Below are 16002 nucleotides of genomic sequence, written 5' to 3'. Positions count from 1 at the left end.
ACTTCTCTATTCTACTCCCTTTTATTTTGAGTACCTGCCTTTTTTGAAGCCCTAATTATGTTTAATCTCTGACCAGGTAAATGATATCACATATAAGATTTATCTTGGTGATGGCTTTTAATCCAACCCCAAAGTTGGATAAATCTCACCAAATCCCCTTCCAACTCAATGAGCCTGGGATTCTATCATTTCAAAGTCAGCAAGCCGCATTGGTTCATCCCATGACCACGTCTGAGGCCCTGAGAACACTGTAAATGCTCATTAAAATATTTTTCTTGTGGGGGAAATGGGAGAAAGAAATATTGTGAGAAAAGACAAAATTGCAAGCACAAATATCGGCTGACACTTTGGAAGTAAGGTTACCAGTAAGACAATGTGCTTTATTTCACATGTAAATTTGCCAAGAAATAAGCACAATTAAGCGAAATGGAATTGTGCAGCAAAAAAAAGAATCAGTGAAAAGTTCTACCCAGTTTTCCTGTTTGGATTTGCTCCATAGAGCGATATGTTTCAGAGGCTAAATAATAATCTGATACATTTTGAATGGCATGTTGTGTATAGGGGTAAAATGAGGGTGTTTGGGGGACTATGTTTCATCCATAAAGTATACGTTTCCTAATGTTCTCACTTGGACTGAATAGACTAGTTCCCACACGGCCATCCCTTCTCTTACATGGGGGCTGCTGATTTCACTGGGTGGCTACAGCTCGGAAATTTGAGAAATCTTCCTCCCCCAAGGGGGGATTCTGTGGGCATCTGACTAATTGGTTCAAGATAATTGAGAAGGAAATCAGAAGATGCAACAGCAAAGTGTGTCCTTTTCTAAATCTAAATGCTTCCAGAAAGAAGTGGATTTGGGTTTTCCTCTGGCTGGCTTTTATGGGTGGAAAAGGCTCTGAATGAATGGTGAGTTTAATGTGCTGGGCTTTGGGTCACAAGGACTAATCTCCTTGACCATGAGCTCTATGAGAGGCAGGAGCTGCGTCTGCTCACTGTTGAATCTCTGTCACTTAGCACTGAGTCTGAGGCATAATAGCTGCTCAGGAAATGTTCACTCTACGAATGATAGACCAAAAGGATGGCTCCCTCAAAGATTCTATCAGAGTTTCCCAGAAATTTCCAGAAATTTAAATGAAAGATCAATGGGATAAGCATGCATGTCCCTGGGAAAAAGACAGTTATAGCAGGACAACCCTGAAGCCCTCCTCCAGGGCTAATGTCTGCTCAGTTATGGTGTCTGGATTCTGGTCTCAGCCCTTACTAGGTCCCTTTCTAAAAGAATTGGTCACAAAGAAGGCTTAAGCTAAAAGGGAAGCAAACTTTTATTCTCCAGGGTCCCTGAATGTTAATACACAAATCAACTTTGGCGACTTGAAGGCTCTTCCCTTTTCACAGTCTTAAACCTACCCAGCCCCTTCCATTCATGCTGCTGAAACTTGACCTAGAAAACGGACTTCCTCAGGAGCCCACAACCAACCTCTGGCTTCATCTCTATGAATCCCAGCAGAAGGAGATAAAGCATAAAAAAATCCAGCTCAACATTCAGTTTACTGGCAGACCCCGTGCCCCCAGTCCAGCTGTTTCCAGGTGTTCCATAAGCAAGACATTTGGTGGCAGCCTTCACTTTTATTTTAGGTCACGTTGCCATTGTAAAGATGCAGCATCAAGGGCGTGACTCCCACAGGCTCCATGGGGTGCCTCCAAAGCCTCATTCTCCAGGATCCAGAAGCTGGTGATAGAGTGGACTTCGTGAGAAAAGCAAATTCTGTTACACCTTGAGTGAAGGCCCTTCAGGGTCCAGAGCCTACGAGATCAAATTTGTAGTGAAACTGTCGCCATTAACAAAACTTCATTTCCATTCCAATGAGCCAGATGGCCTCTATCCAAATGTGGATTTGTGCACAGGCAAACTCAAACATTGAGATGTTGAGAAAGCAACTGTGTAAGCCAATACTGGTCCTAACTGTACCTCCAAGAGGTCAGAGAGAGACTCCAGGGCACTTGTCTCCTGGTGTCTTGGTCTATTTGAGCTGCTATACCCAATGCCATAAACAGAGTGGCATAGAAACAATAGAAATTTATTTCTCACAGTTCTGATCTGAAAAATCCAAGATCAAGGCAGCAGCAGATATAGCATCTGGCAAGGTCCTGCTTTCTGATTCACAGGTGGAGGAAGGAGGGCAGGGATCTCTCTGTTTTATAATCTCATCTCCTTAGTTCTCCACCTCCAAATACCCTCATATCAGGTGTTAGGTCTCAACATGTAAACTGGGGGAGGGGACCCACAAGCACTCAGTCCCTGGCACCCGCTCACTCTCCGGGTACGTTTTGCCAGTGCTTGCTCTTCGCTCGTGCTTTGGTTCCACAGCATATTTTTTCTGGTTCCAGTGGTCAGTGGAGCTCATGAGTCAGATGCATCACTTTGCTCACAGAAGTCCAGAATGGAGGTTGTTGTCCTGTCTCTGGAGGGGACCCAGCAGGGATGAGGGAGATTTCCATGAGCTTTTTCTAGCTCCCTGGGTCTGTGTCTACCTCCCATTCCTGGGCCTAAAGAAGGCATCATCCCTTGCTTTCATTTAATCTTTTCATTTGTCCTGAAAGCCAAGAGCCACCAGGGTCCAGGAGGAAGGATAAAGAGGCGTATCGAGCCCCTGAGTTCCTGGATCACCTGTTCCACCTCCTCTGCAATGGTCCCCATCCTATTGGGGGTTTCACTAAAAGCTTCTCCCTCAGCATTGCCGCGAGGCAGTGGCTTCGGGTTATCTTTTGTGCATATTTGATTCCTCCTTCCACAGGAGCAAAGAGAGGAGTAAGAAGTTGCTCCTTCAGTCTCTTAAGTACGTTTAAAGGACCTAGAGAGCTTCAGCAAGCTGGGGTCTAGTGAGAAGCTGCTGTCCAAGTCTCCTAGATCCTCCAAAGCCCTGAGGTTGTGACTCAACATTAGGCACAGGGACTCCTCAGAAGCTTCCAGAATTGGCTTATCTGTTTTTGTTAAATGAGACAGACTTTCTCTGAGTTTTGACCATTCGGTTTTGACATGTGCTGCTAATGGATTCCATTTCTTGGTATTTCCTAAAGAGAGAATCTGGTTGGGTCTCTCCTGTCCATCAGTGTAAGTCAGAGGGCAGAGCAGGAGGCCTAGACCATGGCCTCTGGGTGAGGCTGAACACAGGCAGGTGTCAGAAGTGCTGGGTTTAGCACAGGGTGTGAATACATGGTTTGGGGGGTCTGTGTCCTATTCCCTACCCCCACCCCCAGTCTCCTTGGAAGCCACTGACTTTTGCTCTGAGAAGGACATCTGAGCAGACATTGGCTTCGTCCTCCCTGGGGCCCCAGTTGCCTCTCTGGGGCCTGTGAATTGCCAAGGGCACACTTTTGTTTTGGGTCCATGAGCTCATGCCCCAAGTGGGATGGCTTCTGGAACCACCGGGGGTCCTCCAGGCCTGCCCCTGCTCTTCAGCACCCGCAAGCAGATCCCATTGTGGGGCTGGGGTGTGAAAGAGATGCCACCTCACCATCTGGAGAAGGTAGAAGGAGAAGCAAGCAGGTGTGGGGTATGAAAGCCTTTGTCATTTTATTTTACAATAAAAAATTCTAACAGCATATGAACACTCTGTTCCCGGCAGAGGCAAAGGACGTACAAAGTTAATTAGAAAGCAAAGCATTAAAATAACAACAGCTACATTCAAAGCTTCTGCTCAGTACTTTGCCCAATGTGTCTAACGTGATTGGAAAGAATCACAGTCTGGGCTCTTCACCCAGAGTGAAAGCACACCTACACGTACTTACACGAACTTACACACCCTCCAACTCCACTCGGGGCTGGCTTTTGTGAGCAATTCCAAACTTAGGAATTTCTTTATTTTTCCTTAAGTCTTGTCATGGAACCCATGATAATAAAAATCCATTCAGTGGTTGGAGGAGCTGAACTATTTTGCTGGATAAAACTGAACTGTGAAGCTAATACTTTAGTGGGAATTCCTTCAAATATATTTCTCAAACCATTTTCAGATACCTTTTTTTAGGGGGGCGGTACTGAGGGCTGAACTCAGAGGCACTCAATCACTGAGCCACATTCCCCAGCCCTATTTTGTATTTTATTTAAATCAAGATCTCACTGAGTTGCTTAGCACCTCACTGTTGCTGAGGCTGGCTTCGAACTCTTGATTTTCCTGACTCAGTCTCGTGAGCCACCGGGATTACAGGCATGAGCCACTGTACCCAGACATTCTTCAGATACATTATGCTATGGGTTCCTCACAACCAGCACGGGAGGTAGGAAGTACAGATGTTATACCCTTTTGATAGATGAGGAATTAAAGACAAATTCAAAGTGAGTTGCTCGAAGTCTAGAATATTTACATCTCTTTAAAATTCCCAGTCCATTGATACTCCTCTGATTCTCTTGGGTACAAATTTTTTTCTCCACTCAAATTGTGTGGGGGGTGGAGGTGAGTTTAGACATAAGGAAGAGTTGAGGAAAAGTAAGGCGAGCCCAGGGCTAATTTATGTAAAATACATCAACGGCCTCCCTCCATGATTTACAAAAGTCTATGACCAAGGTCAGAGAATGAAAATAATCAATATCTAGATTTTATTGTATAATGGCTCTCACTAAAGTATGGGTCTGACCTTTGGAGACAAATTCTACCTTACTAAAAATTTCTTTATCTTTAAAACCTGCAGAACCAAAGTGACTCAATATCTCCTAAGAGAATTTGTTTCTGGCACAATTATATTTCCTAAATATTCCTTCTCAGAAACATCCTACATTTTAGTATTTATCAACTAGCATTTTTTTTCCCCTCTGTGGTGCTGGGGATTGAACCCAGGGCCTTGTGCATGCAAGGCAAGCACTCTACCAACTGAGCTATATCCCCAGCCCACAATGGTCTCGAATTCGGTAACAGTTCACCTAAGAAATCAAGAGACCTTTCGATTCTCAGGACACTAACTTATTATATCCGGAAGGTCAGAGCCACTATAATATCAGTTTCACTTGAAACCAATTTTGTTTCAAAAGACTCTATTGAGAGGCTCATTGGTTTTCTCATCCATGCAAGTGTGTGGCCATGAGCCACGTTAATAGCACCTGAGCTAAGATCATGCAATTCAATTTACAAGTATTTATTGTCTGCTGAGCAAGACATTGTGCTAACTGGGCCTTGGTCAGAAATCCCTTCTTAGGCCCAGCAGCAGTATTCAGTAACTGGTGTTGGGGTCAGAGGTGCCAGGGCAGTTCAGGCCAGTCTACTAGGGTCCCAAGTGTATGTACTCTCACCTGATAGGCAAGTGAGAATGCTCTTTCTCTCTTTGGCAGCATCCATAGGGATTGCTCTCTGAATACTGCCTTCTCTGTAGCATTCTAGCAGGACTCGTCATTTCCATTTCCCTTAGAAGATCCTGCCCAGTCATACTCCTTCCTTTGGGTACTAATCCTCCCCACCTTCAAACTCCCCCTTGAAAGGGTCAACCCAGGAAGCCATGCTTGTACGACAGGACCTTGACTCCCAGGTCATGGCTGATTGGATAGGCAGGCACCTGACCCCACGGAGGCTCACCCAGAGCCAGATGAACTGGACCAATCAGATTCTTCAGAATTCACCTGCGGGGGGGCACAGAGATGCTAGTCAGAGTGGTGGGCTCTGGGAAGGAAGAAAAGGTCAAGTAGTGTGGGTCCTGGGGTGGGTTCGTTAGCTACATATTTGCTAATGAGTAAGCCACAGGAAGCACGAGATCCGAGCAGATGTGCAGAGAGAAACGGATGAGCTCCAAGAGGAGAGACCGTGAAGGAGCAAGAGCGCGCGCCAGGGCGGCTGCCTCCATCCCTTGCCACCAGGGAGCTGCGTTTTGTTTCTGTGAAATGTTCCTGAATTCTTTCAGTCAACCTCCACATTGTGCGAGTGTAAATGGGTTTCTCGTCCTTGCAAAATTCCTTGACCAGAATACCTCTGAGGTTGGACTGAAGGGCAGAATTTAACTTCCAACACATAGACCCCACTCAGTCACTATTCCAAGTCAAATTATTATCCTTCTTTAAAGTCTTTAGCTGTATTTTGTGGGGAAAACTCCAAATTATTTTCTGGTGTGTGGTAGGAGGAATTTAGGGTTAAGTTCAGATCCTGTCATCAAACTTTAAAAATTGCATTCATTGAACATTGAGCACCCGTGTGCTACATAGAAAAAAAGAAGCTCATTTATATGTAATCAGTATTAATCAATATTAAAAATTTTGATCCACTTCTCCAATTTCTATCTTAAATTTAGAAAAGCATTTCTTTCAGAAGGTACTTAGATTCCTCGCCCCTTCTTTTCTACAGGCTCTCTCTCAGAAGAGCTTTTTTTTTTTTTTTTAATCATATATCAAATGATTTCATTTCTTCCATCAAGATTATTCAGAAACTACATGCCCTTTTGCTGGATTCTTAAAATAACAAACGCACAAGATAACTTCTCCCCAGACTAGAGAATTGATTCTTATATAATCCGCCCTTGAAGAGGCAGCTCTTCCCCACAGGTAACAGTTGCTGTCTTGTTATTGCACATGCCTCAGATCACAGGTGCCAGGCCACACCATAGACCTCTGTGTTCCTGCACCTCTGGATTGCCTCCCCAGATGCAGAGTACGGCATCTGCTATCTCACAATGACAAGCTGTCAGTGCTCTCCTGCCTGTGCCAAGATAAGAATTCACACACCCCATCCCCCCCAGTTCTGAACAAGAGTTGAGGACACCATTTCCTGGATAGGACTCTCTGGGGAAAGCCAAAATGCATTTCTTTTTCATGAATGCAGAAAAACTTGCATCAAAACCAGTGATGAGAAAATGTTTATTAGGCCCCAAAGGTATTGTCCTCTGTACACTGTATCCAAAGTTCCTGACATACTCCACCATATGTTGCCTTGGCAAGAACATTACGGAGTCCCTCATATGACCCTTGTCTATTTTTTAAACTTGCAGGCACAAAGGAATGGGTCGCCGATGTGTGCAGGCAGCATGGAAGATGGAGAGCAAGTTGGATGGTGAATCCTCAGGCTTGGGCTAGATCCTCAGGCCAGTTCCTCCACTCGTCCAGACTTCCTCCTCCAAGTCATGGAGGTCCATTATGGCTTCTGCGTCTGCCTGGAGGATCACGATGAACACTGAGGTCACTGCTGCCTCCTCTAAGCTCTCACGGAATCCTATTTTTACCTCCATGAGGCACTTTTGACTATCTGTCTTTTCTCAGAGTTACCTGTCCAGGCATCTGTCATCTCCATAAGGTTAGGAGACTCTTCAGAGAAAGGACCACATCTTAGTCTCAGAAAACCAAACAATGACTCTGCTTCCCCATTGGTGGGAAAACATGAACAGATTTCTTTTCAATGTAAGTTTTTTCCTTTCAAATACTTTTTCTTGAACCCGTGACGTCTGATTTAAGAGAGTGTCTGATATAGCACACTATATTTGAGTTTTCTCAAGCATTTCAAGTAGGGACCACCTATTTCTGCAAAGACTGTGATATCTAGAGCTCCATCCTCTTAGCCATCTGGAGTCACACCACTGCAAACTATAGATTTATGGTCTGTGTGTCACTGGAACATCCAAAGCTCAGACACTGTCTTTTGAAACATGTACATATATTTCAATGACACTGAGGTCTTGAAATTTCATTTTTGCATACAGTATTTCCAGGCATTTACCAAGCAGACAAAGTACTGGGTTAATATCATTGCACTGATGAAATATTGATATTATTGATAAAGCAGGACAATGTAGCTGATTTTATCAGACTCATACCATTTGCATGAAAAGGCTGAGTTTCTTTGGCTCTTTGTTCATTCAAGTGCATTGGATGCCTATTTGGATAGCCTTAGGCATCCTGTGAATCTGTCAGTAAAATCTCGCACTGTCCACAGTGTTCTGCAAGCTGACTTAGGTTTTGGACTACAACAACTGGCCATTGGTAGAAATATACCATATATACACGTGGAAATTACAAAAATACATTTTATTTATAGCTGATTTCTTTTTAAGTAACAAAAAACTAACACTATGAAAGATCGACCAGCATACTAAAAGGACACTACCTAATATCATCCGAACAAGAGTCTTGTTTGGGGAATTCCATGATACATCATCTCTAAACATTCCAGAAAGGGCTATTTGCCATTGGGAAATAAAAACAGCTTCTTGGAAAAGCCTGTGCTTTGACAGCTTGAATATCCCATTCAAATATGGTTCTGTTCCTACTCTTCCTCAGCTTTTCTATTTTCACCTGCTTCTTTCAGTAAAGACCAAAGAAACTCATGAGGACAATGGGAAGTGGGCTCAGAAGGGAATGGGCAAGCTGAAGCTGATGGATCATGGGTAAAGGCAGGACAGGACCTCGTTCTCCAACAGACACCAAGCAAGCCCCCAACACCATACGTGGCTCCCAAAGTCAGGCAGGGAGCCTAGTGCCCCCGGTCCCTCTGTGACCCACAGTTAGTAGCTGTCTTGCTTGCATGACAGGTAATCAGTGGTTGGCACCCAGTGCTGTGGGCAAAGTCTTCCACCCAGAGGTCTGGAGATCAACATCTCCATGCCAGGGAGGGTGACACGGAACGTCCTGGTCACAAGGTAGGACCCCTGTCACTTCAGCAAGTGTCTTCCTATATCCATCAGCTATGGAGAACTGGTGAACTCCACACACTTTGTAAAAAGTTATTTATGTTGAAACTCATATCAACAGATTTCCTATATTTGGAAGCTTCTATAAACAGAGGCCGATTGTGAGGTTACAACTCGAGTTTCTAACAGGAATCAGTGACTATTTCCTTTTGTACCATTCGGCAGCACATGCTGGTCATCGCTGTTGAAGAGATAAGATTTTCTTGGAAAAGTCAATGCATCTATTATCCCCCCCCCCCCAAAGACAGAAGCTCTGTTCTTGTGCCACCCTCAAAGCCGGCAAAAGAAAACCCTCCACAAATAATGTTTTTCTTTTGTAGGACCCTGAAAGCTCTTGGCACCGATTCTCTCTTTCCATTAGATCCCAACTTGGAGGGTACTCTATTTCCAAAATGACAACACCTTTTAAAAACTCTGTCAACACAAATCCACCATTCCTGCTCATCTTCTCTCTTTCTCCACCTTTAATTCACAGGGAAGAAAGATATCATGGCTATTTATAGGCATAGCCACTGGTACTGATTTTCATCCAATTCATTTGACTTTGAATCTGAGCCTTTAAAAGCAAAGGGACTCAAGTTTCTTGGCTGGAGTCAGTGTCTCCCTTACAGGCTAGAGATGACGTTAGTGATCATGGTCGTGGCTGAATGAGAGAGTACAGGCTGGTGCTTAATTCACACTCCTACATTGCCTTTAACACGGAAAGAGTTAACATGCAGAGGTCACCGAAGATAGAGCTGTGTTCTCCCCCTTCTGGTGATTTATTAAAATGTAGCATTGGACAGGAATCTGTACATTAGCTAGTGCCTCTTGTGACTAAGGCTCCTTAGGGAAATACACCCTAAGGATGATTCAAACACTCGGCATAACAGAGTATCACTCACATGGTCCCAAGCAGGGACGTCTTGACCCACCGTCAGTTGCACAAACCAAGAATCTAGTCGTTCATGAACGTCCTCTGTTTCTCAGAAGCCCCCCTGTTCACCTTTTCTGTTCACCTTTTCTGAAACTGAGGGTGAGATTCACCCATTGTCTATGTCTCAAGTCCCCACACTTTGGGTGTGAGTGACCCAAAGCCTGCTTCCTTGGAGTCTAGAAGTGCAGAGTCCCACGGGGCTAAGGCATTAGACCTGGAACTCAAACATGTCCGTCTGCTTCTTGGCCAGCTTGGCTACCTCCTCCCGGATGGCCTTCACCAGGGCCGCGGTGGAGATGTTGGTCAGGGGGGTGTCAGGTGGGTCGTTCTCTGCCAGGCTCTGCTGCGAGGCCGCTGCGGAGGCCACGGGGGCCTGCTCCAGGCTGGGGTGCAGGTTGGTGGGCTGGCTGTACTGGCGAGGAAGCCTGGAGGGTGAGCTCTGCTGGTACCGGGACCGGGGGTAGGCCTCGATGTACCCAGGGAGGGGGACCTGTGGAGGACGTTGGGAGAGAAGAGAAGGGCCTGGGATTAGGAGGGAGCTCAAGTCACAGGACACACTGGGTACTGGTAGCAGGAGGGGACTGAGGACAAGGAAAGGCGTTTAAAAGAAAACAGAAAATGGAAGCCAAGTACCACTGTACGGATGCAAGATCTAGAATGCGTTTAGAAAACAGGTCATTTGGACTCACTGAATATGCTGGTTGGATGAATTAAATAGGTGTTTTAAATCTTGCTGAAAACATTAGGAATATATCTGAGTCTACGTCTGAACCTCCTGGCTTCCTTATTAATTGAAGTATAATCCAGTCACTAGAACTATTGCTTGGGAGTGCAGGGGTTTCTTCTCTATAATAGCTACAAATCCTGGAACCCTGTGCCAAGGGATCTCCACACATTATCTCATTTAATTCTCTGCAGCAGCCCAGGAGGTCGGTACTGTTATCCTTATTTAACAGGTGAGAATACCGAAGCAAAGCGTGCCCCTGGGTTTCAAGTGGCAAAAGCCAGCAAGCCGCTGGGACATGCTTTGCACAGCCGCATCTGGCTCCAAGGGCTAGGAATTAAACCCTGCACTATAGTGCCTAGGATCCAGGATATGATCTAGTTTCCTGAAAAAAAAATGTTCTCTTTTCATTTAAAAATGAAAGACACACTGTACTATACATAAATACATGGAAACTCTTAGGAATAAGGACAAGGCAAGGACATGGAATTCAGAAGTGACTCTTCCACAGAAAGGGTGCCACAGTTGGAGATGTTGTTCTAGGCTAGTCCACAGAGACCTTCATGTTCCATAATGCTGGCTGGATCACTGCAGAATGAGTGACACTGCTGCCACAGCACAGGGTGCTGTTGGGAAGGGGGCATGTTTGGGCAGCTCTCTGGGAGAGACCGCAGGGGTCAGTCTACTTCCAGGAAGATGGAACAGGGAAAAGCAAGTTCAAAGGCATGGGGGTGGGGAGGGGTGCAGGGAAGTCAATGACCCCAGGGAGGTGCAGGTCCAAAAGCCCATGAATGCCAGACCATGACATTGAGCTTCCTGGTCCTTCTACCTATTTTCTGTATCACACTTCTGAGGAACACAACCCGTTCCCATTCGTAACAGACATGCTCTTCTGGGCGCTGGGTGAAGATGGAGCGGATGGCTGCCTTAGTCTGTTTGGCTGTTATAACAAAATCTCACAAACAGAAGTGTCTAGAAACAACAGAAACTTATTTCTCACAGTTCTGAAGGCTGGAAAGTGCAAGAGCTAGGCACTGGCAGATTCCATGTCTGGAGAGGGCTGCTTCCTGGGTCACAGACAACGATCTTTTCACTTTCACATGGCAGAGGGTGAGGGATCTCTCTTATAATCCCCTTCACATGGGCTCCACCCTTGTGATCCCATCACCCCCTGTCTCACCTCTTTATCACCTTGGGGTGATAGGATTCAACTTTTGAATTCGAAGAAGAGGACACAGACTTTCAGACCATAGCAATGGGGTTGGGTGATGAATCAGAAATTTTGGATGAGGGAATATATGGTGGGAAAGCAGCGCCCTCTCTTCCCTGCTGGAAGTTCTGATGACCCCTACCGAGAAGGCCAGCTTCTAAGATGCACAGCTGACCCTGGCATGGAAACCACGGCTGGGTGTCAGGCAGAGGGGGAGTCTGTGCTTTGGAAAGGACACTCTGGGGAGGATCTGCTGGGGATGATGCGTTCTGGGGCTACTCGGTAGTCCAGGATGCAAGCAGGATCAATATCCTAAGTTTGCGTTTGGGGCTTTAACTTCCCCACGAGACCTAACAAAGAAATACAGAGGAGTAAATAGGTGGCAATGGCAGGTGTCTTTGTGTAGCACTTGTAAGTTTCTCTATTTCGTAGAGGAAAACCAGAGTTGGACTGTCAGAGTCCTTGGGCCACAAGAGCTGGGAATGCACAGGTGACCAGGAACCAAGGCCAGGGCACGGGAAGCACATTTCAGATCTCAGCTCAAATTTCCTTGCTCTTGGGGACCTTTACCAGGCTGACATTAGTCCAGGCCCCTGTTAGGTGTTTCCTGCAGTTTCTCTACTGTGACAGTCATCCCTCCTGATGCCATTGCCTGTCACAGGTCATCAACTTTGTGAAGGCAGGACGTGGCCTCGCTTACTCACTGCTGCACCCTAGTGGTCATAATTTGCACATCACACAGCAGCGGCTCCCCTGGTGCCTGGGCTTAATCACTGAAGGATGACGAGCAGATGTCAAGTGGTGGAGAAGGAAGCGGCCACATCCCCTCGTCCTCATTTTAAATTCAGCTAACTGCACATGCTGGTGTGAAAAGAGTCAATGTCTGACTCTTGAGACCCCTTTCTCTGTGGCATCAAGACCTGGTGGCTGGGACAAGCTAGGGACACCTGAGTCTACTGGGGTGGCCTTAGTAATATCCAGAAGCAGGGAAGATGATAGAATATACAGGCTGGTGCTTTGGGGATGCTTTTCCTTCTCACACTGGTGTGGAGGGTGTGATCAACCCTCCCCCAAGGGAGTATCTTTCTTAAGCTGACAACTGGTCCCTCTGATCTTCCTGCATGATTTCTCACGGGCTCTCAATCTTGTCCTGCCCAGCTTGCTCCAAGCTCTGGGCACACTTCCCTGCTTTGCAGGTGGTAACTGGGCTCCAAGAAAGACCATTTAGGCTGCAGCATCATCTTCTCTCCATTAGAAGCAACTGGTAGGAAATTCATTCTCTTTCACACCGAGGGGGATGAGCCCAGAACGATCCAGTCATTCTGTCAGGAAGGTCAGGTTTCCATTTACTGGGCTCCTTTCCTTCAACTCTAAGGAACATCTAAGGAACTCTAAGCATCTGAACATAACTACAAGCCTAGCTAAGTTCTCATTTGAAAGTGTCTTGAGAGCAAGGTCAAGGATTTGGAAAATACTTCCTTTTACCAATTCTCTCATAGCACCCAGTGTTAACACTGCACACGGCCAGTGAGCTGTCAAAGCTGTGGGCTTACTGCTGGTTTGTACAACTTACCTACTTTCTGAAGGTATTACATTATTTTGTAGACTTTTAAGTCTATTTTATGGAGTCAAATAAGCTCTGAACCAATAAAATCATAGCCAGTGATGTCAGAAAAGCAGAGAATGAAAAAAGTATGGGGGTGGGGGGGCAAGCCCCCTAACAACCAAAATAGATGCTATAAAGTTCCACAGTAAGATTCACAGACGTAGCAGCAGGAACTCCCTCTAGATCCTCTCTTAGAGCTTATTTACTCCAACTTTATAAACAATTATAATGAGCTCAGACATGCTTCATTTGCAGAGAATAGCACATTAGGAAAAACACATTCAAGAATCCGTATTACTGGAAGTGGGGACATTGACACCAATATAAAGTGCCAGCTGGGAACAAGATCAGGCAAAGAAGAACCATATTGAGCCACAGCAATAACCCCCCAAATTGGAGTAGTTTGGAGATACTTAGGGGCAATAATCCTACCAACCATTAGAGCTCATCCTAAAAATGTTCTCTTGGTATAGTGAGGCCAAACGATGCTGAATGGTTCACAGAAGACAAACGAAATTATGTCACGTCCTCTTTTAAAGAAGGGGGAAGAATAGGATTCATTTCCGAAATATCATGCAAGATGGCATACAGTTTTCAATGTTTTGGAAATCAAAGGAGTTAGCTTTGGTCAACAGGAAAGCGAATGCATGTAGGTGCTGTCATTTAAATGTCATATCACTGTAGGGAGGATAGACACTAATGCTGAGTTGGAGCTGTAGGAGGAGAGTCTGGACTCTAGGGAGAAGGTGAGCCAGACCCTGGTGTCAGGGTGTTTCCTAACTCTAGGATTAACTCCAAATGCTGAGACCAACCTAAAATGACCTAGAGCACCAGGGAACCACCAGGCTCAGCCTGCCTTTCTCATCCACAGTAAGCAGTGTCACCCAGGGACTAGATGACCCACTCCAAAGGCCACCACTAGGCTTTTTTTACCCCCTCATAGAAGCCCCCTTGCAGGTGACCCAGAAGGCAGGTTTGGGCTTGAATACCAGGTAGGTACAGACAGTGCCATATACTCCTACTTGTAATGAAGGAAGAAACCAAAGGATCAGGACAAGCCAGTCCTTGGCTGGAAGTCAGGCAGGAAGTCTTAGGATGTATATACAAGGTAATTTCAGTCTTGGGTTTCTAATGCTTCATTTGCTGGCCTTGGATCTAAAATGTTATCAACTCTGACAGCTAAAAGAAACAAGTTTAATGAATACTTTGGAGTCATACAGGTGCAGGTATAAATTCTGACGTTGGCACCTTACTCACTGTGTAGGTATTAGACAAGTCACACCAGCTGACTGGGCCTCAGTTTCCTCATCTGCAAAATGGGAGTAATCATGGGACCAATAATACCTACCTGATAGGGTTTTTGTGAAGATTAAATAAGATTCTATACATATGACATCTAACATGGTGTCTGGCACATAGAAAATACTCAACCCACGGTAGCTATGATTATAAAAATTCACTTGATTAAGGTCTCTTGCTAGGAGGTAGAATCTGTGGTGGAAACAGGTCTCAAGTTCCTGTGCCCAAGGACACCCTGTCTTACCTCACTGTGTCTGTTAAATGACTGGCTGGGCCATCTGGTTAGTGTGGGGGGTGCTGAGATAAGCCAGCTCTGGGGCTCAGGCTTTTACTCCAGCATCTCCTGAAAGTGTGCCCAGCCGGTGAAGTTTTATGAGGGCATCAGCAGGGGTCTCACCGAATCGGCCCACTGGCTTGGGAGCTCGTTCTCTCCCGCGTAGGACATCCAGGCTGGGCTCCTGTAGGATGAGGGAGGCGTGGGGATGAAGTAGCCAGTGAAACCAGGTCTGTTGGCAGCTGGGATGGCGAACACTGCCGGCACCGTGTTACCTGGCATGGAAGAGGTGGGGGGAGAGCAGATCAGGAGAGGCTGGATGCTGGGATCCAGCGCCGCCCAGAGCCCAAGAAAGCCAGCTTCACAGGACGCCTGGCTGTCAGCTGGGCTTGAGGTCTTGTTAGATCAGATCTGACTGAGTGGCACTTGTTCTGGACTGTGACGCTGGTGCAGCTCTATCTAAGGTACAGTGATCCCCGGCTGTGATGGCCGAGGCTCCAGGGAATGTAGTAGCAGGGACGAGTGTGGGCCAGAGGAGTGGGAACCAGGCTTTCCTTCTTTGTAGAACCCGGCTCCTTTTTAATATTTTATTTAGAGACACTGTGCAGAGCAACAGGGGGTGCCATGCTCAGGGAACCTGGCCTAGAGGCCAAATAGGGGCTAAATCCAGCCTGTGCCCTTTTGCCAGGTGTGGGGTCTGCACTCTCCTGGGGGAAGGACAGACTTTTGCTGGATTCTGGACTTTTCCCACCTTCCCAACCCCTGAAGAGGGAGTGGTAGGCCCAACTGGCAGCCATGGGGCCTGCATCAGCTCAGACTCGAGGAAGCTGGGGAGCCAGGGGGGACTCTGGCATGGGCCCTAGCTACAGAATGAGAGGAAAACATTCTGGAGATGGGGTTCAGGGAAAGCAGGAAACCTCCTCCTGCAAGCCCAACCCCGGTCACCTGCAGTATGGGAGGGCAACCTCTGCTGTAACTGACAGGCTCTCTAAGCTTTAATGGCCAAACTCTCCCATTGAGCCCTTACAACTTCCTACTCCCCAACCCAACACCCCTGACCTGCTGGCAAGAGGAAATGACACCCCAGTGTCTGGGTGATTTCCTCCCAAGAGGATGCATGTTTGGGGATTTATGTTGTTGTTGTCAGTTTTTTTTTTTTTTGGTATGAGGAATTGAACCCAGGGGTGCTTAACCGCTGAGCCACATCCCCCAGCCCTTTTTAAAATTATTTTATTTGAGACAGAGTCTTGCTAAGTTGCTGAGGATGGCTTTGAACTCAGGATCCTCCTGCCTCAGCCTCCCCAGAGGCTGGAAGAATGCA

The 16002-nt window shown here is 46.3% G+C and overlaps 1 protein-coding gene across 6 annotated transcripts in view; it reads right to left on the bottom strand.

Moving 5' to 3' along the window:
* Positions 1–440: 440 nt before the first annotated feature.
* The window catches only part of Kiaa1549l (KIAA1549 like), a 269091-nt gene continuing 253529 nt past the window's right edge, over positions 441–16002 (bottom strand). For all 6 annotated transcript variants that reach the window (XM_058583160.1, XM_058583165.1, XM_058583163.1 and 3 more), the window contains 2 exons: positions 14805–14956; positions 441–10058 (listed from right to left, as the gene is read on the bottom strand). In XM_058583160.1, the coding sequence (XP_058439143.1) occupies positions 9777–10058; positions 14805–14956 (434 nt within the window). In that variant the 3' untranslated portion in view covers positions 441–9776. The remainder of the gene's footprint in view (positions 10059–14804; positions 14957–16002) is intronic.

The sequence above is a fragment of the Marmota monax genome, unplaced genomic scaffold (assembly GCF_021218885.2).
Source record: "Marmota monax isolate L192 unplaced genomic scaffold, Marmota_monax_Labrador192_F-V1.1 WCK01_AAM20220418_F8-fsc00047, whole genome shotgun sequence".
NCBI classification, from domain to species: domain Eukaryota; kingdom Metazoa; phylum Chordata; class Mammalia; order Rodentia; family Sciuridae; genus Marmota; species Marmota monax.
This window is presented reverse-complemented; position numbering and strand designations above follow the sequence as displayed.